The 21,634-nt window shown below is 40.4% G+C and overlaps 1 protein-coding gene across 2 annotated transcripts in view; it reads right to left on the bottom strand.

The window, feature by feature from the left end:
- Positions 1 to 18,468: 18,468 nt before the first annotated feature.
- The window catches only part of ddx1 (DEAD (Asp-Glu-Ala-Asp) box helicase 1), a 132,179-nt gene continuing 129,013 nt past the window's right edge, over positions 18,469 to 21,634 (bottom strand). For both annotated transcript variants that reach the window (XM_020515426.2, XM_048596470.1), the window contains one exon: positions 18,469 to 18,824. In XM_020515426.2, coding sequence (XP_020371015.2) covers positions 18,694 to 18,824 — 131 coding nt within the window. In that variant the 3' untranslated portion in view covers positions 18,469 to 18,693. The remainder of the gene's footprint in view (positions 18,825 to 21,634) is intronic.

The raw sequence follows: 21,634 nt of genomic DNA, 5'->3' as shown, positions 1-21,634 counted from the left end.
TTGTCCCAGAGCTGGTTTACACACACCAGCAGAAAAGCATTGGCTTAAGTGGGAGGTGGAACTAGACCTCAGATTGGGAGTTCCCAACACTCTAGCCGTCAGTTGGGACTTGGTTCTTAATCAACACCCCATCTGATCAGGAATACCTCTCCATCAAGTCCAAAGATATGCAGGTTAGTTGGATTGGCCATGCTAAATTGCCCTGTAGCATCAAGGGATGTGCAGGCTAGGTGATTTAGCCATGGGAAATGCGGGCTACAGGGATAGGATGGTGGGGTGGGTCTGGGTGGGATGCTGTTTGGAGGAACAGTGTAGACTCAATGGGCTGAATGGCCTGCTTCCACACTGAAGGAATTCTCTGATTCTAAGAGATAATGCCGGTTGCAGTTGAAGATCAAGGCATAGGCCCACAGACAGTTGGGGTGCAAATTTAGAGAAAAAATTGCTATGAGTAACCTTCTATCACAATAACTGCCACTGGTCAAGCAAATTTCACCACAAGGCCACTTCGTAGGCCACAAGGTGTGTTGAATGCTAAAGACAATCATGGACCCTTTTCCCTAAGTAAACTTGAATGGAACTGGTGAGGAGCCTGAGGGTAATTCCCATCCTGACCGTTAAAAATCTTGGATGTGCTTTACTGTGGGATTTTCTAAGTTGTTCTTAACAAGGTTACTTCTGTACAAGGTACATGTGGATTTCTGGGCTGGTTGCACATTTCAGGAAGAATATCCAGTCCTTGGAAAGGGAACAAAGGAGATTTGTTAGAAAGGTATCAATGCTGAGGGACTTCAGTATTGTGTAAAGATGACAGAAGTGAGGATTGTTTCCCCAGGGAAGCGAAGATTGAATGAGATTTAATAGAAATTATGAAGCATTTTGCTGAGGAAAAAGATGAGCAACTTCTGGCAGGAGGGTCGATAGCCAGAGGAGAATGTTTTAAGATAATTGACAAAGGAACCTTGGACTGGATATAATTACTCGAAGGACAATCAGTGAGAGGCGTTCAAAAGTGAGATTGTACGAATACAGTCCAGACGTGTCTCCGTAAAGGAACAGGGTGTTATTGCCAAATCTAGAGCCCTCTGGTTATCCAGAAGCAAAGTCAGGAGTCACGTGACACCAGGTCATAATTCAACAGGTTTATTTGAAATCACAAGCTTTCAGAGTGCTGCTCCTTCATCAAGAGAAGACTTTGTCTGCCCCAGTCCAACACCGGCACCTCCACGTCATATCCAGAAGCATACAGGGCAATAGAAAACAGGGAAAGAAAACTCATAATTGTCACCAAAAAAACAATTCTTTAAACTGTAGGATATCTAGAGGAGTATAGAAAGTAGAGTACAAAGTAAAAAGAGAAATTAAGGAATCAAAGGTACTAATATGGCAGGTAAAATTAAGGAAGTCCTAATTTAATCAATATATTAGAGCAAGATGATAACTACGGGTAAGGCCTATCAGAGATGTACAAGATAACTTTTGGTGTTGATGCAGGAGATATGAGTGTGATTCTTAATGAGAAATTTGTTTCTCTCTCTTCACAACGGAGAGGGATGATGCAGATATTCCAGTTAAAGTGAAAGAGTGTGAAATATTAGATAAAAGAGGGATAATGTGACAGGATGTGCTGGGAGGAATTGATGTCTTTGAAGACGGACAAATGGACTGTGTCTCAGGCTGTTAAAGGAAGGCAGGGAAGAAGCAGTAAATGCTCTGAAGATCATTTTCCAATTCCCACGAGGTAGAAGTGAGGGACCAGAATATTGGAGGTCTGCTAACATTATACCATTATTTCAAAAGTGTGCAAGGGATAGCTCAAATGATTGTAGGCCAAATAATTTGAATTTGGCGGTGGGCAAATTGTTAGAATCAATTCTGAGGCACAGGATAAACTGGCACTTAGAAAGGCATGGATTAATCCGAGATCGTCAGCAGATTTTGTTTAGAGGAGGTCATGTCTTACTAACCAAACTGAATTGTCTTGGGCAAGTAACAAGGACGACTGATTAGGGTAGTGCAATGGATGTTTACATAGATTTTAATAAGGTTTTGGTCAAATTCCCACTCATGCCCACAGATTATAATTCAAATCACCTATGGGGCAAATCAAACTTTTAATTCCAATCTGTATTTCTTTGAAAAAAGATCTATTCCAGCCAAACTAATGACTGTGGATATAAATTCAGGGGCTATCTTGAGAGAGAGAGAGAGACCTTTTGCCAGGGCTTGAAAATCACAATGAGAAACTATTAGATTGGCTGAGGTTATTTGGTGTTCAAAATTATGAATGATCTTGATAGATAGAAAGGAAAGATCTGTTTTCTCAAGTGGTCAATTTACAAGGGAGAAAACAAGAGAATGGGTTTGAGAAATGTCTCAGCCATGATCGAATGTGGAGCAGACTCAATGAGCTGAATGGCCTAATTCTGCTCATCTACCTTATTGTCTTATGATCTTACCCGGCAGGATTCAGATTTAAGGTCCTTGTTATGAGGAAGAATGTTTTAATTCAGAGGGTAGCGGGTGCTGGAACTTGCTGCTCAGTTTGGTAATGGAGGTAGAAACCTTCAACTCATTTAAAAGGAACCTGCACCTGCGTCTTAAGTGCTAAAACCCGCGAGGCTATGGACCACGTGCTTGAAGGATTAGAATGGGCGGCTTTTCTTTTGGGCTAGTGCAGACACAGTGGGAAGAAAGGCCTCTTTCTGAACCATACCATTTCTATGATTCTAACTGATGGGAGATTTTTTTTACGCACTGCCTGATGATGGTGGAAGCTGATTCAAGAATAATTTTCAACAAGGAGTTAAATATACACGTGAAAACAAAAAAATTGCAGGCTTCTGTGGAAATAGTAAGGGAGTTGCAATGTGCAAAATGGCCTCATTCTGCATTGTGTAATTCTCCCTAAAAATAAAAACAGAAGCAGAAGATAGTGGAAGTTGTAACATATTGTAAATTAGAAGGAGAATGAAGGAAATCTATGTCTTAATACCATGTGCAGTTTTGATTATGAATGCCTTGTCTGAAGCACACTGTTTATTCCCAAGAACATCGTAATGGCAATGAAGATAGCGAGAAATGTGAAAATTGCTGTCCTGTGTGAAATCTCTGGAAGATGCTGCACAGCTTTTGAAGTTGGCAACTGAAGGAGGAACCACTTTGATGCTGTGGTCTGTTGTTAGACACACAAAAGGCACTTCAGCTTGGGATTTAGAGGAGAAACATCTGCACAGTATATACATGTGTACTGATCCTGCGAAAACAACTATCCAAATGGAGGAAGAAATAATATCAGATTATTACAAAGAATTTCTTTTGAAGGATTGGAACTCAGGATCCATTTTCATGCACTGTTATGATGATCAAGGTGGTATTTGCTATACCAAATCTGCCATATTTGGGGTTTTGATTTGATTTGATTTGATTTATTATTGTCACATGTACCTAGATACAGTGAAATGTTTTGTTTAGCGTGCAATATAGGAAGATCATACTATACAGAGATAACAGGGGTGAGGAATACAATTAAGGCTGCAAAGTAGGTGCACAAAAAGCAAGATCAACGTCAGATTTAAAATTAGAGAGGTCCATTCAGAAGTCTAATAACAGCGGGGAAGAAGCTGTTCCTAAATCTATTGGTATGTGTGTTTAAGCTTTTGTATCCTCTGCCTGACAGAAAAGGTTGGAAGAGATTATAACTGGGGTGGGAGGGGTCTTTGATGATGTTGACTGCCTTTCTGAGGCAGCGAGAAGTGTAGATGCAGTCAATGGATGGAAGGTTGGCTTGTGTGATGGACTGGGCTGTGTTCACAACTTTCTGTAGTTTCCTATGGTCCTGGGCAGAATAGTTGCTGTACCAAGCTGGGATGTATCCAGATGGCATGCTTTCAACGGTACATCTATAAAAGTTGGTGAGAGTCCTATGGACATGCCAAATTTCCTTAGTGCCCTGAGGAAAAAGAGGCACTGTTGTGCCTTCAACATGGGTGGGCCAGGACAGATTGTTGGCAATCATCACTCCTAGGAACTTACCATCTGTATTCCCACAGAAGAAAAATGACTATGATCTTTCAAAGGTTTGGTGGCAGATTTTGCAATCATTGAACCCTCTGTGCATCTGCTACTGCCTGCAGGCATTTTTTAAAATCTCCAAGTTTAAAAGACATCATCTTTTAAAGGGACCACACAATCTTCCCCACCTAACATTTTACAAACAAATTCTAAAAGATTGAAAATCCCCTTTGTCTCTTTTACAGAAGTGAAGAATTCAGACACCTTTGATACCTAAGTGAAACAGCTCAGCCAAAAATGCAAAAACTCCTTATTTTATGCCCAAGTAAAATACACAAAACAAGTGTCTTCTGATGCACTGGGCAGAAAGCAAACAGCCCACTAACCAATGTTGCACGGGACTGAGGCATCTCACAACCAAATGTGACTTTGGCGATGTTTAATATATCGAGTGAAAAGTCAAAACACAAACGATGGAAGGCTGCCTGACTTGAATTATGCTGAAAAGCACTCAGGAAAGAGATAGAGAGCTGTCAGAGGTGCTGGAGAATTGTCACTTTCAGACTCCAGAGCTACTGAATTTGAGACTGCCACCAGTAACTACCATATTCCTGTAAAGACTGTGCATACTGTTGTGAAGCTGGGCATAGTATTTGTGGATTGGAGGGCAGGATGTTAGAATTTGTAAAATGTTAGAGTGTGGTCCCTTTAAAAGATGATGTTTTTTAGGCTTGGAGATTAAAAGAAAATGTCTGCAGGCAGTAGCAGATGCACAGAGGGTTCTTGAAATTGAAACATCAAAAGATTATTCTGTTAGCAGGCAATACAGCACATTTACCAAGATAACAGGAATTTGAATTTAGCCATTTAATTTAAACCAGGTCCTAGATACCAAAACCCAATCAAATAAAATCTGATAGTTCTGACAACCTAGGACCAATCCTATTGTATGAAAATTGATAGGTCATCAAGGGGATAAAAGAAGAGGTTGTTTGAAAATCGGTGTGAGAGTAAACTGCCGTATGAAGAGAAACTCATTGAAACACATAGAAATTTCTAAGCTCTCAGAGTAAGCATCATTTAAGTAAAGGTACTACGGCACTCTTAGCTAATATTGCTGATACAAGAATTTGACGGGGAAAGTCATTTCTGAATGGAAAACAGCGGAGAAGGCAAAGAACATTCCAGAAGACTTATCTTGACTGTAATTTCAAGAGACTAAGTTTTAATTTATTTTTTCTTATTACTTTGGTTTATATAAGTGAGACTTATATCTATTGGAACAGCATATATTAGAATTTTGTTTTATTCAGAAATAGTTAGTAGTTAAGGGGAATTGTTCGGCTTATTAGTAGTTCTGTTAATTTGTTCACTGTTAGACTTAGATAAATAAACAGTTACTTTTTGCTTATACAGTGATTATCAGGGATTTCTTTCATTTAACCACTCCTTTATAACAGATTGAGGGCCAGAAGCAGATTATACCACTTTTCACACTTCCTTTAACATATTACAAGGCAAGGTGAGCTTCTCTTGGTGTTTCAGTTTTAATTATCAGAGAGGTGTCAACCACCCCTCCATAAAATTACACACGTGCCAGGAAACCGTCTGTAAAGCAACAACATAAGCCACACAGAGTAGTGACTTGATGAACAATATTTCCACCGTGTGGCGCTTATTCACACCAAGCAGAATATCCTGCTGCTGACAAACTGTTAACAATTGTGTAAAACTCAGTCACCTTACAGAATCCCTACAGTGTGGAAGCAGGCTGTTCAGCCCATCCCTGTAACCCACACTGATCCTCTGAAGAACATCCCACCCAGAACCACCCCATCCCTGTAACCCTGCATTTTCCCATGGCTAATGCACCTAGCCTGCTCATCCCTGGGCACTATGGGCAATTTATCATGGCCAATTCACCTAACCTGCACAACTTTGGACTGTGGGAGGAAACCAGAGCAGGTGAAGTAAACCCACGCTGACACAGGGAACACAGCCAGTCACCTGAAGCTGGAATTGAACTGAGGTCCCTGGCACTGTGAGACTGCTGTGCTAGCTATTGAGCCTCCATGCTACCCATTTATGTTAGCTGCTCATCAGCAAGATCAACTCTTATAATCAAAAGCTCAAGAATTGTGCAATTTGTGCCTACCACAGGGAAAAGATGTGAGAATCGCCAGCTTATGGGCGGATGACGCAGACCTGAAGAAGAGTCGCATCAGACTAAAAATGCTAATTCTGTGTTATTCTTACAATTGATGCAGCCAGACCTGCTGATTCTCTCCAGAATTTTCTCTTTCTATTTCAGACTTCCAGCATCCACAGTATTTTGCCTTTGTAGAGATGGATGACTGTGAACACACTTTTATGTTGTTTGTCAGACACAGCGACCAGCCACATGTTATAGTGATCACTGGCTGCTCAAATGTAGATGCTCTGATCCAGGAGTGTCTGCCAATGCCATGGGAAACAAGATGTTCCACAAACTTCAGCTTGGCCCCAGTCTCTACATGCCACTGAAAATTATTAAATTCTCTCTTGTTGACTATTGTAATTGCCTGGTCCTTCTGTTTCTCAATGTTACTTGTCACTTCTCAACTCAAGTTTTAATGTTGTCCAGGTCTTGCTGCTTATGGACAAAGACTCCTTCACAATCTCCGGTGTTGTGAATGATACTGGACATTGTACAATCATCAGTGACTATCCCGCATCTGATCTCATGATGGAGGGAAAGTCATTGATGATGCAGCTATAGACCATTGGGCCTAGGACATTACCCTGTGTAACCTCTGCAGTAATGTTCTGAGAGTGAAATGATTAACATTCAACAACTATTTCTTTCTGTTAACCATTACTTCAACAAGTGAAGTTCTTTCCCCTGATTTCCACTGACTTCCATTTTGCTATGGTTTTCTGTGCCACTCTTTAGCCAGTGACTCACTTTACCTCTGGAGTTCAGTACTTTTGTCCAATTTTCAACAAGGCTATAATGAGGTCTGGAACAGAATGGCCGTGGTCGAATCCAAACACAGAATCAGCAAGCAGGTTATCGCTGAGTAAGTGCTACTTGATAGCACGGTCAATGACCTCTTCCATCATTTTGCTGATGATCAAAGGTAGGTTAATCATTTTCCAGCTTGGATTTGTTCCACTTTGCGTGAACACAACATGTTCGGGCAATTTTCCACTTTGTCAGTGAGATGTCAATGTTGTAACTGTGCTGGACAGCTTGACAAGAGCTTCCAGAGCACATACCTTCAATATTATGCTTGCAATGTTGTCAGGGCTCAAAGCCTTTGCAGTATCCGGTGCCTTCAGCTGTTTCTTCATCTGACTTGAGGTGAATTGAGTTGGCTGAAGACTGGTACCTGTGATGCTAATGACCTCAGGAAGAGGCTAAGAGGGATCAAGCACTGCCCAATTGGCTAAAGATGGTTGCAAATGCTTCAGCTTTGTCTTTTGTTCTGAAGAACTGGGTGACATTGAAGGTGGGGACATGTGTGGACCTTCTTCCTTCTGTTAGTTAATTGTCTGCAACCATTCACCACTCTGTGGAAGAATTTGGATCTGACCCATTTATTATCGGTTGGCTTATCTCTGTCTGTTTAATGCTGCTTCCATTGTTGGCCGTGCAAGTAGTCCTGTACTGTCACTTCACCAGGTTGACACTATGTTTTTAGATCTGCCCTCCTGCACTACTCATTGAACAGGTTGATCCCTTTGTTTCATGCTAATGGTAGAATAGGGCGTATGCTGGGCCATGAAACAGAATGAGGTTGAATACAATTCTGATGATTGTGATAGCCACAACATGTCATGAATGTGTGCACTTTTGAGTTGCTAGATGCTTTAGAAAGGTAGTGGAGCCATACAACATGATGGAATGCATTCTCAAATGTGAAGGTGGGACTTTGTCTTGTAGTGATCACTCTTATTGATACTATCATGGCAAAATGCATCAACAACAGGTAGATTGGTGAGGATGAGATCAAGGATGTTTTTCCCTCTTCTTGGTTCTCTCACTACCTGTGCAGAATGAGGTCTGGCAGCTATGTACTTTAGGACGGTGAGCTTGGTCACTAGTAGTGGTTGTGATCTATACTTGTTGATGAACATTGAAGTCCTCCAACCAGAGTACATTTGTCAACCTTGCCATCCTCAGTGTTTCTTCCAATTTGTAGTCAACACAAATGAGTACAGATCATTATCTAATGGTGGGAAGTAGGTAGTAATATGCATGCTTCTTTGTCCATGTTTGACATGAGAATTCATGGGGTCTGGAGTTCATATTGACAAGTCTCAGGGCAACTCCATTTTCTACATTTCTGGTTGGTCTGTTCTGGTGGTTGACATCATCATATTCACAAATTCATACATTAAGGATAATGTCAGGCAGTTGCTTGACTACTTGCCTGTGGTACAGCTCTTGCAAAATTAGCACAAGTCCCTATATTAGTAAGAAGGATTTTGCAAAGTATTCATAGTGTCAATTAAGTTGAATGTTTAAATTAGGCTTACATTTTGTTGTTTACACTTTGGAAATAAACCATTAAACTTTGCTATAAGGAGACTAGTGATGAAGATTTTTGTCTTGCATTTATCAGAGCTAGGATATAAGAAATATATTTACAAAAAGGTATAATTTCATACAGCATTAGACGAGGGTGTAGGTTGGTTTGGTTATCACTGGCTAGAGATGCAACAGGAACAGTTAACTGTCACTCTTAATTCTCAGATGAGGTAGATCGATTCAGATTGGTCAGGGCATTGCCATGGGGATGCAACAGGAATTGGCTGATTCCAATAATCCCCTTTTTGAAAAAGGCAAATGCGCGTACAAATTCACTTTGTGCATGTAAAACATATATGCAGCTTCTAGCACTTTGCATTACACCCCTCTGAGAGCCCAGCCGATGATCTTCAATTGTTTACTGGTGTGATTCTTAGCACAGTCTGGATTATTTAACAAACATTTTCAAATAGCAGAATCCCATCTCATGGGGATGTGCTTTTCTAAAGCTTGCAAGCACTGACTGGTGGAGCACGAGTGGCCTGCTATCCATTACCGCATCAGTGGACACCACCAGACTGATTGTTCTCAGCACTCACAGCCCTCCGTGGAGCCCCAGCTATGACAACAGACTACGAACAAGAGCCAGTCAATATCACATTCCACTCCAGGAGTGAGCCTAAGATCATTGAGACCCTCTAAGCCAGCTTGTCTAGTCTTGGGTATGTGTCTTGCTAGAGCATTGATCGCAGCACCATTTCCAATGATATAGCTCCCACTTTTCCCATGGTTGATGCCAAAGTCCCAAGAATCAGAATTCACGTCTCCCACACCAGTCTTTGAACTAACCCTCCCTAACTCCCCACCTACACTCACCTTTACTGGCTCCAGACCCGCCTCTTCAACCTGTTTGTTTCCTCTCCACCTATCCTCTCCTCTATCCATCTTCTATCCGCCTCCCACTCTCACCCTATTTATTTCAGAACCCCCTTCCCCTCCCCCTTTTCTGATGAAGGGTCTAGGCCCGAAACGTCAGCCTTTCTGCTCCTATGATGCTGCTTGGCCTGCTGTGTTCATCCAGCCCTGCACCTTGTTGTCTCGGATTCTCCAGCATCTGCAGTTCCTACTATCTCTTGGCCAGTGAATGTATGCTTTTGGTAGACCATAGTTAAGAATCATTTTCAGACTTCATATCAAAGACATCAAGGAAAGGAAGCTCATTTGATTGCTCCAGTTCACTAGTAATTTTGAGTACAGAATGGAGTTTGTTAAGCTGTATAAACCATTAAAACAGGGTATTCCTCTCATCTACAAGGAAGGGAATAAATGTTTTGTATTGAACACTATTGTGCATTTTGTCCACATAAAGCTACAATGTCCATGCATCAACAGAATGAGTTAAGTACAAGAATAAATGAATGCATGTTTTATGAATGTCTCCTTGCTGTTTGTTCTAAAGAACTTAGAGCACTCAGCAAGTCAGTCACAGTTGTGCACACAATAGATAACCTAAAATTTCACGTTAGACCTTTCAGACACAACTTTAAAAATAAAATGTACTTATCTGTATTGCATTCTTAGTGGACAGTAGCTAAAGTAGTCAGACCTTCTAAGTGTTTCTACAATTTTGTCATATAATTTAAATGCAGTTGGATTTATATGGCACAGTCATGAGTACATATCAGAAATCTCGTGATTTTTCAGTACAAGGTTATGTAATTTCCACAAGCTTTCCACAATATCCAGAGAAAATGTGAAAATTCCAAGTACAAATTTTTAGCTTGCACTCATAACTGCAATAGGATATTAATAAATCATGCAATTTTATTGGGTGAGTTTAAACCTGAATGCAATAAGCTTCCTTAATTAGCAGATATAATTAGCAAATAATGATTAGCAGAATTGTCAGATACTCATTCTGTTGGTACATGAAAATTGTAGCTTTACATGGGAAAATGCACAACGCAGTTTTCAGTACATTAATTCCCTTGTTCGTATATGAGGAATACTGTATTTTAATGGTTTATACAGCTTAATAAACTCAATCCTGCACTCAAAGTTATCATTGAAACAGAACATCCAAATGAGCTACGCTTCCTTGATGTGTTAGGTAAGAAGTATGAAATATGGTTCTTAACTGTGATCTACTGAAAGCATACGTTCACTGGTCAAATTGTTGAAGGACATATGGGAATTTTATGTCACAATTGTCATGAACAAGCAATTAAACCCTGTGGGATTTGAAGAAAAGCACCACTCATGCAGTGCCATGGCAACGACTGTGAAGAAAATGCACGACAACACTGTGCAATTCCAAAGATTGGCCTGTGCTGGAGCAACAGCACCACCATATGGTATGCCTGGGTGTTTCTCAAACATTTTCCTTAACTCGGGTCAGTAAAGAGACCGCATGGTCCATGTACTGGTCTCACCCACTGACTTCCACCTCAAGGAATCTCATCAGCATTAACGCGAAGAACGGTGCTGCTTTTGGCTAAGACGCCAATGAGGTGAAATCTGTTTCCAAGCTGGAGAATTTCAAGTCAGGCTCCGCATTCATCTTTGTTTTCCGTCCCACAAATGTCCAGTTTTAAGTTATGTGTTGTAATAGGAGCAGGTTAATAACAAATTAAATTGCTGGTTCTTGTTCCTCTGATGATACGTGTAACACAGATTGCCCGGTTGTGTGACTAGGGCATGACTCCTGGCCTGTTCTTTTCTTTGATCTCAGCCATGGTGCATTTCCACTTTTTCTAGCAGGACCTCCAGTTTATTCTGCTCCATGGTTTACCATTAATCTTTCTTATGTAGTGCAGATTCAGCACCAACTACAGTGCACCTCCATTTAAGAGATGCAGACCATCTTTTTCCAAATATTATTAATCAAACTGGTCAGACATGTTATAACACACATCTAGAGCAGGTGGGATTTGAACCTGTACGTCCTAATCCAGATGTACTGACTCTACCACTGTGCCACCAGGCTCCCTTGAGTACTGTTTTAATTACCAACTTTAACCTATATCAAATTAAATGATACCAAATTAAAAGATAATTGCCCTTTAAATGGGCATGATAACAAAAAAAAATCAAACGTTCAAAACAAATTTAGATTCAAATTAAAATGTAATTGTGGGCAGAGATAGTGCTGTCCAGTTCCCACTGTACCAACCAGGTGCAGAAAGTCTTAAGTGTACCAGTGGATACAGCGTGCACCTTCTCCAAGTGCATGGGGGTGTGAACATAACCATGCAAGCAGTAGACAGTTGGATCCAAAAAAACCCTTGACAACTTGCTGCCTGGATATATTAATTGTCAGACTCACTAGCAGCTCCTTCAACTTGTTCACCCACTTCAAACTGGGGTGGCCAAAGATCAGGAGTATGGAGCTGAAATGCAAACAATACTTGAGTGGCCCCCCCCCCCCCCCCCCCCCCCCCACCCCTTTAAAGAAATGAAGGTCAGTTTTAATGTGCACATTGTCTGATGAACGCAACCAAAGAACACCATGGGAACTTCTGGCTGAATGCAGACATCATTGTTATCAATTGTGGAGTTATGGAGTGTCAATTCACTGAAAAGGCACAGGTCACACATCCATTGTAACCTTCACACCCATTATCAGAAGCAAGCAAGTTTAGAAATACACAGGAATTTAGATCATACACAATGAGCTTCAGCATCCATCACCATCTACATTAGATTACTAGGGTGCACTTAACCAAAACTGTCTACTCTAGAATCATGTTGCACAACAAAAATAACCTTCAGCTTCCTCCATGCGCTACCAATTGTCTCCCTAAATTTTCTACTCTCACATCCTCAAAATCCCAGAGGCTAATGGACTTATTTACAAACAGATAAAGTTCATTCACTTTGCTTCCCCTGTTGTTTTCCCTAATTAAAGCCAAATCGGTCATCCTAGCTGAATCCCATCTCAAATTCCTCTTGTTTTTAATATTTTCTTCCCAGCCACAATTGAATTGAATTAGCTTTATTGTCACATGTACTCAAATGAGAACAGTGAAAAGTTTATAAGTCACTCTTACAGCACCAACTTAGGCACAAAGGTACCTAAGTATAATTCTTAGTTACAGAATAGAGAAATGAAGACGAAAAAAAAGTTACATTCTAGCTATATACAGTATGACCATAGGTCAGAAAAAGCAAGAAGCAAAGTTAAAAAGACAAGTATCATCGTCTCCCTTTTCTTCCTCAATCTGTTAATATTCCCTTCATCAAAATACCCATTCTCAACTTTTATTCTTACAAGCGTCTCCACCCAATTCCAGTTCACAGTGCTTCAACATATCAGTTCTCAGATCCATGCCCATGTAGTTGAAAATTCCTGAATCTTTTCAAACAGGTTTCTAACCCTTTCACAACAGTCTAAAGCAAAGTCATGGTTCATTACCCCTCCTTTTTCTCTGCAGCCTTTTTCTTAATGAACTACATCACTGCTGCAGGTTCGTCTCCTACAATATCTAGCTTTGTAGACTACCAGAATTTGGCTTCAGTTTTATCACAATGTAACATGATCATTGCTACAAAGAGCTTCTGTTCCCAACCCTGTACTTTTATCCCCGCCCACCCAAAAGGCAACATTCATGTCTTGCTCTTTTCCTTCATCTATGGACTGATCTGTGTTATCATAGAATCTCTACAGAGTGCAAGCAGGGCATTCGGCCCATCAAGCTCACACCGACTCTCTGAATAGCATCCCACCCAGACCCACCCTATCCCTGTAACCCTGCATCTCCTGTGGCTAATCCACCTAGCCTGCACATTCCTGGACGCCATGGGCAATTTAGCATGGCCAATCCACCTAACCTAATCATCAATCAAAATTGGGTAAGCTTCCACATTCATAACAGTGAGAACGACCTTTATCTCTCAATCATCTTCATTGATGCCTCCAATGACTGTGTAGATGTCAGACAAGCAATATGATAATTGTACAACAACTGTTCATCCTTTACTCTGGATAGAAACAACATCTTGCTCCATCTCTCTTCATCTTGTTTAGAATGTTATTGTATTATTCAATCCAACTTCATACATTCCTAATCGCAGATACTTTCTTCCAGCATGGGACATTATTTCCCCCTTCCTCTACCTGAGCACATCCCTCTGCAGAAACCTTCATTCATGTCTTTAGTTTATCTCAATGCTCAAATAGTCAACTGCACTGTGAACCTTACTTTACTGAAAAACTCTATACCCATGTCATATCACATATCAATTCCTGCTAAAGCATCATCACTGAACCACCACAATTTTACAAGTCTACTTCTCATATTTACTCCTTCCATGGCCTTATTTTTGCAACACCCTTCAGATCTGCCCTGTGCCAAAGTTCTTGTTCCTCCCATTCTGACAGCAAGTACATGTCCCGTTTCTTACACCTCACCATGGCCACATTTCTGCCAGCTATATTCCATATTCTGTAATCTACTCACTAAAAGACAATGCATCTCATCTTTGTTCTTGCCTGAATAATGTACAATAATCTCTTGCTCAAAGTTGTGGTTGCATTTCTGAAAGTCACAAATGTAAGTGAAATGATTTTAAGTGAATCATAGATTCCCATTAGAAGCAATGCTAAACTAAGAATTAGGTTCTTTTGGACATTTTTTTGCCTGGTAAAGTAATAGAGTTATAAAATCATACAGCACAGAAACAGACCCTTTGGTCCAACTCAGCTGCCCTGACCAGACCTTCCGATCTGACCTAGTCCTATTTGCCAGCATTTGGCCGACATCCCTCTAATCCCTTCCTAATCATATACCCATACAGATGCCTTTTAAATGTTGTAATTGTATCTGTCTCTACCACTTCCTCTGGCAGCTCGTTCTATACATACACCACCTTCTGCATGAAAAAGTTACTCCTCAGGCCCCTTTTAAAGCTTTTCCTTCTCATCTTAAACCCGCTAGATTTGGACACCCTCACCCTCGAAAAAAGACCTTGCGTAATCACCCTATTGATGCCTCTCATGATTTTATAAACCTCTATAATGTCACCCCTCAGCCTCCAATGCTCCAGGGAAAAAAGCCCCAGCCTGTCCTGAAAACTCAAACCCTCCAGTCCTGGTGTACAAATTAAAATATTGTACAAGTAGCACTGTATTCCTAGTTGAAATCTTAATAATAGAATAAAGTGCAAATCTAAATATGAAAAGAATACAATAGTGTATCTTGGAAATAATAATAATTTAAAAATACTCACCTCACTTTCACTGGAAAGCCAGAGGATGAGAGTGACCCGATAGAGGTCTACAAAATTATGAGAGGCATAGATAGGGTGTATAGTCAGATGCTTTTTCCCAGGTCAAAAAGTCAACTACCAGAGTGCACAGGTTCAATGTGAGAGGGGGAAAGTTTAGGGGAGAAGCATGGGGAAAAAATTTCACAGAGAGGCTGGTGGGTGCCTGGAACACACAACCAGTCATAGTGGTGGAAGCAGGTACATTAGCAAGGTCTAAGGCATATCTTGATAGACACATGAACGGGAGGTGAAAAGAGGAAACGCATATGGGGAATAAGTAGCTGGTCTAAATAAGCATTAGAATCAGTGCAGGCTTGTTGGGCTGAAGAGCCTATTCCAGTGCTGTATTGTACCGTATTGTACTTTTTGATTAATCAAGCTCCATTTAGTAGCATAAATTAGTGCAGGAAACGTCAGCATCTCTGCACTGGCCAACTTCTGCCTTTGGATGGAGTCCTTCAGGTCAAGTTCAGAACTTAAATCAGAAGAAGGAAATGTCTTTAATGGCAAAGGGAGCAGTTAGGCAGGGACATGCTGGAGGAGGAGTACAAGCTGGGAGGCAATGCTGGGGCAAAGATGGAGAGAGGTAATGCTGGGGATGAGGGGTGGTGGGGGTAAGAGGCAACAATGATAAATTGGGAATGGAAACAGAATGTGAGGAACACTCCTTAAAAATGAGGCAATGTTAAAACCAAATGGCTATAACAATCTAAAGCCTGGGCCTATTTTATTTGGGCTATGCTTGTGAAGCAGTAAACCAAAAAGCTATTGTGACCACAGATAATTACTTTATAGGGAGGCTAGTGCCAAGAAGGGGGCTTAGAAAAGTTCCATGGACATAACTTTGATAATGTGAGCACACTATCTAAAAGTCTAGCAGCATTATTTGTACAGCATTAATGAGTACATTGTAAGAACTTTGTCTTTAAAAAACTGTGGACTGCCAGGAGAAAGAATAGCTTTTAGAAACAGGGATTTACTAGGATGGCTGCATAATTTCACAACAAGGAATTCAATACCTTTTGTGAACTTTTTTTATGACTAGGGTTCCTGCAATGTTCAGTTGAACAGGAACCGAGGATGTGGTCACAAGAGGAGCTGATTGCTTCTCAGCAAACTGAACAGGTTGGAACTGGAAACAAGTTAGAGAAAGCCACAGAAGGGTGTGCTGTTGTTCTCCTGAGCAGAACCTGCCTGTTCTCTGCAGCAATAAACTAAATTTAAACTTGATAAATCAGACATTTCCCAAGTGAATTAGTTGCTCTATACTTCTAACAGACAAGTGGAAGTTTCCAGAGGAAGACAAACGAACACCATGAGCCTGGCTAGCTAAACATGGATCATCTCAGTTTCGGAAGCATGAAGCAAAGACCACTAAACTGACTTGCCAGTTATTCTCTATCTTCACCAATACTTTATTTTCCCTAATTGTTGTGTGTCTTCCCAAGGGGAGTTTATTAGGGAATTAGAGTTTTAGTTAGACTGTTATAAACCAATGGTTTGTATCTGTTTACTTGTAACTATAGTCTAATTACTTGCAATAAAAGATAATTCTTAGTTCATTCAGAAACCTGGTGTTTGCTTTCTCTCAACCTTGTTCTGAAGGTCAGTTAAATTGGGTTGCTATGCATACCTTAACTTCAATATTTGGTATGATTCTGGGAAGAGAGGAACTTAATTTACAGTGCACAGCTTCAGTGGGTCTTAAAATATTTGTTGCTACAGGTAACTAATTTCTCAGTCACTCTCTTTGCTAATGATAGAAATATAAAATGGTCCCACTAAATTAAAAAAAATTGGTTTAGAAACCTACCATTAAACAGATGGGCCTTTAGCAAGAGAAGGGTGGTAGTGGTGTAGGTAACGTAGGAATATTAATGTTTTTGCTTAGCTTAATATGAGATACTGGCAGTCTTTCATGTAGATCGATATAAATAACACAATCTATTGTGCTGTCAATTCGATGTAATCACAGGTGGGGACAGAGAGGACGGATTGTAAAATTAGATTTTGTTCCATTTCCTTGTTTTCTGCTGCATTGCCCACCTCCTTGTGGTAGATGTAGAGTTTGAAGGTAACACCCAAGAGCAATAAAGACCACCATGTAAGTATCTAACACTCAACTCTTCAGGTTGCAGTGTGTCCAGTGACACCAGCCAAGTAGACTGCATTTGTTTCTGATGTCAAACATCATGTGTTGTGACCTCTGTAGTCACCTGAGTGCTGAACACTTCATTGATAACCTATAGATCTTGGCAGGAATTCAATGTAACTCAGGTAATGAGTCCCTCCAGCACAAATATCTAGTTTCTACAACACTCAGTTACAATTTGAAATAGCTCGTTCAATTAAGCTTCTAGTGAATTATGATTGCATTGCATTTGTTTATTCTAGACTCATTTCCAATACTTGGGGAAAGCTAAAAAAAAACCCCCAAACTGATCAGGTTAATTAACTGCATATTTGCTATACTATGTGCTTAGCACAAGAATTTCCCCAGAAACAGTCAAACCATGCTCCCCTGATCCTATTGATATCACTGACATAGAACAAAGAAAATAGATTATTTTAAAAGCTAATACTGCAAAATTCTGCTTGTTTTACCTTCCAGAAGTTGGCAGTGCTAGAAGTGATGACGCTACTACATATTAAATCTAAACAATCTTCAAATACAGACTACATAAACTCAAAAAAGCATTGTTTGCAAGAGTATTCACTTTAATCTTGTTACAGCCTTTAAATGATCTCATTCATTTCTACTTATTGTGGGCTAATCAAGGCACTATAGTACCCCACACTTTACTAACCAATGTGATTTAGTGCAGGAAAGTGACATGGTTAACGTGTATTTACATTGCTCTTCATGTGCTGCCATTTATAAGAATGCAATCCTTATGGTCAAAAGACGACCACCAAATGTAGATACATTTTCTATGCTTCTAGCAAGAAAACAGGACAATGGCTTAGTAATCAATTAATTTTTGCATTTCTTTTATCACTTTGTAGAATGTAGTCTACCTATAACTCTCAATTTGGAGGGCGTGGGCATCAGTCTAGAGCAGGCCTTCTTCAGCAGGTATTGTAGGATGCAGTTATGAGAGGCTTGCAGCGAGAAGAATAGGGTCAGGTTTTCCACTTAAATCTTAATGGGCTGCTATCAACATTAAAAATTAAATTTGCACCAAAATAAGTTTTCCCAAACTTCATCGAATACAATGGTGTAGAATGCTTCAGAATGGCGCATTTTGCATTCTAACATCAGCTGTCTTCATGCCACATTATGGGGGCTAACAAAAGGTCCTGACAGCAGTGAAAGGAAGCTTTCATTTAAAATCAGTGCAAGCCGAATTTATGCCACAGGTTCCCGGGGTTGGCAGAAGGAGGAGTGGTACAGACAAGACAAGAAAGGCATCATACAATTCCATTCAGACTAGAGACAGCAAGTGGTTGATTTAAAAGCAAGTCTAATATTAACCATTAACTGAAATGCAAGTAGCTAACAATTTTGGGAACATTTTCTTCATGATTCTAATGGCGATCATGGAACTTGCCCAATTGGCATGAAAAATATGATTAAGATTCTTTTCCTTTGTAAATGAGATTGAAAAAAAAGAGTGTTGGAAAAACATAACGCTGTCTTTTCACATACGTTTTACAAAAATCACACAAACCACTATGATTTGATTATTTTATTCACTCGAGCAATTCCAATGCTTGATGGTTCACCATTCCATTAAGTTGTGTAGATGTGTTTAAGCATCAAAAAAACTAACCTGTTGACATACAGATAGTAGTGTCCTAACAATTCTGAGATGTCGCTATGTAGTAATAAACATTCTTAAACTTCTATTGTAAGTTGTCAGCCTCTTTGTAGCACGTGTCTCAGTTTAATGCAACACTCAAAAGCGTCTGAAAAGTTGATTGGGAAGATAGCCAAAATGTAAGAAAGAGGATTGAGCCTCCTTTTCAAGGGCAGCCAACTCTTGTACTGTAGATGCTAAAGCATCAACGTGGCCCTTGTATGACCCACCTGCCAAGAGAAAAAGAGCAGAGAAAGTTAAAATTAAAGACAAGAGTTTAAATTACTTGGTCAGTGTGTGCTCATTAAGTTTCCTCAGCTACTGTAACACACATTCACTACCAATCATGCCAAGCAAAGTTATTGCTGATGCTATGACCTAAAGGGTGCCACTCAAATGAACATACTTAGCACAAATGAAGATTTGCAAAAGGAAATGGCACCCTTAAGTGTATATATAAAAAAAGTCATTTTGTTAACAACAGAAAATAGGAATTGAAGACTAAGTAGAATACACAAAAAAAAAAAATACAATCTCATTCCACAGAAGATGATTTCACCTAGCTTCAGACTGAACAGCTATTCCTTAATTTCCTGAAAATGTTTCGTCCCCAGTATGGCTTTTGTGCTAAGTTGACTTCCTCTTCTAGATTTATAAAATTGGAAATAATGTGCGACATGCTTCAAAATTGTAGACTCCAGGTTAGCCCTTCACTTTGAGTCCAGCCAATGAAAACCTTTGCAGGTTATGGCAAAGGATAGGAATTAGAACTTACTTAATTTTTATATATTTGTTCACAGGATGTGGGCATTGCTGGCTGGGCCAGTATTTATTGCCCATCTCTAATTGCCTAGAGGGCAGTTAAAAATCAACCACATTTTTGTGGGTTTGGAGTCACACGCAAGCCAGACCTGATAAAGGATAGCAGTTTCCTTCCAGAAAGGTTGTCATCAAACCAGATGGGATTTTCCGACAATTGACAATGGTTTTGCAGTCAAAGTCAGAAGTCACATGACACCAGGTGAAAGTCCAACAGATTTATTTGAAATCACAAGCTTTCACAGCGCAATCCCTTTGTCAGGTGCAGTGAGAGAGAAAAGCACACAGACGGAGTTTATAGGCATAGTGATTGAAAGATTTTACAACTGGTGCGAGTGGAGTGTCAGGCAAGTCTCTACAGGTGACTAAGGGTGTTAGATGGTGGGGAAAATGTCAACAGCTGAATAACCAGCGAAAGGAAGTCCTATAATCCAATTAAGTGAGGCAGAGAGATAGTTACAAAAATTTTTAAAAATAAGGTGGTGCTGGAGATAATGGATGTTTTGGCACTCTAGATCAGCATCCCCCACAACGACAGTAACACTGCAACAACCTCAATACCAGCAACTGCCAATTTGCAGACGCCATCCTACAACTCATCCACTTCATCCTTGACCACAACATCTTCACCTTCGACAACCAGTTCTTCTTCATCCAGATACACTGATGACATCTTCTTTCTTTGGACTCATGGCAAGGAATCACTGAAACAACTACACATCGTTATCAACAAGTTTCATCCCATCAGCAGACTGGCCATTGACTACTCTTCAGAATTAGTCTCATTCTTGGACACACGCATCTCCATCAAGGATGGACACATCAGTACCTCACTCTGCAGCATGTCTACGGATAACCTCATGATGCTGTACTTCTCTAGCTTCCACATTAAACATGTTAAAGAAGCCATCCCTTGCGCATACACAGATGAGGTGGAACGCAACAGACTTCTAAAGGTTTTGGAAGATGCCCTCATAAGAACGGGATAAGATGCTCAACTCATCGATCGCCAGTTCTGGTGCATCACAACGAAAAACTGCCAATGACCTCCTCAGAAGACAGACACAGGATATGACGAATACAGTACCTTTGTCATCCAGTACATCCCTGGAGCAGAGAAACTACACCGTATTTTTCCACAACCTTCAACATGTCATTGATGATGGTGAGCATCTTGCCAAGGTCTTCCCTACACCTCTGCTTCTCACCTTTAAACAACTGCCAAACCTTAAACAGACCATTGTGCGCAGCAAACTAACCAGCCTTCAGGACAACATTGACTACAACATCACCTAACCCTGCCATGGCAACCTCTGCAAGAGATGTCAGATCATCAACACGGATACTAGCATCACACGTGGGAACACCACCCACCATGTACATGGCAGATACTCACGTGACTCCGCCAACGTTGTCTGTCTTGTACACTGCAGGCAAGGATGCCCCGAAACATGGTATACTGGCGAGAACATGCAGATACTACAACAACAGATGAATGAATACTATGCAACAAGTCGCCAGACAGGAGTGTTCCTTCCCAGTTGAGGAATACCTCAGCAGACAAGGGCTTTCAGCCTCCGATCTTCATGCAAGTATCCTCCACAGTGGACTTCAAGGTACACAACAATGCAGAATCGCCCAGAGACTGATAGCCAAGTTATGTACCCAAAAAGGCGGCCTCAACCGTGATCTTGGGTTCATGTTGCGCTATACCTGACACCACCACACTATCCTGTATCTGTAAAATCTTCCTTACTGTCCTGTTTTGGCAGCATCACCTTAATAAATTTGTTATGATCTCTCTAGCTTAATTTGTTTCATACAGTTTTGAATTACTTATTACTTTGGTTAGATCTTTGGTATGTGACTCCTGTGCCTACCATGTTGTTCCAGTCATTCAGTTTGTCTCCAGCACCACCTGATTTTTAACTTTTTGTAATTATCTCTCTGCCTCACTTAATTGGATATAGGTCATCCCTTTGCTGGTTATTTAGCTGTTGACACTTTACTCACCATCTAACACGCTTAAGTTAACTGCAGAAAATTATTAGTTGACACTCCACTCATACCATTTGTATGATCTTTCAATCTCTCTGCCTATAAACTCTGTCTGTGTGGTCTTCTCTCTCACTGCACCTGACGAAGGGACTGCGCTCTGAAAGCTTGTGATTTCAAATAAACCTGTTGGACTATAACCTGGTGTCATGTGACTTCTGACTTG

The sequence above is a fragment of the Rhincodon typus genome, chromosome 5 (genome assembly GCF_021869965.1).
Source record: "Rhincodon typus isolate 14 chromosome 5, sRhiTyp1.1, whole genome shotgun sequence".
In the NCBI taxonomy this organism is placed as follows: Eukaryota; Metazoa; Chordata; class Chondrichthyes; order Orectolobiformes; family Rhincodontidae; genus Rhincodon; species Rhincodon typus.
This window is presented reverse-complemented; position numbering and strand designations above follow the sequence as displayed.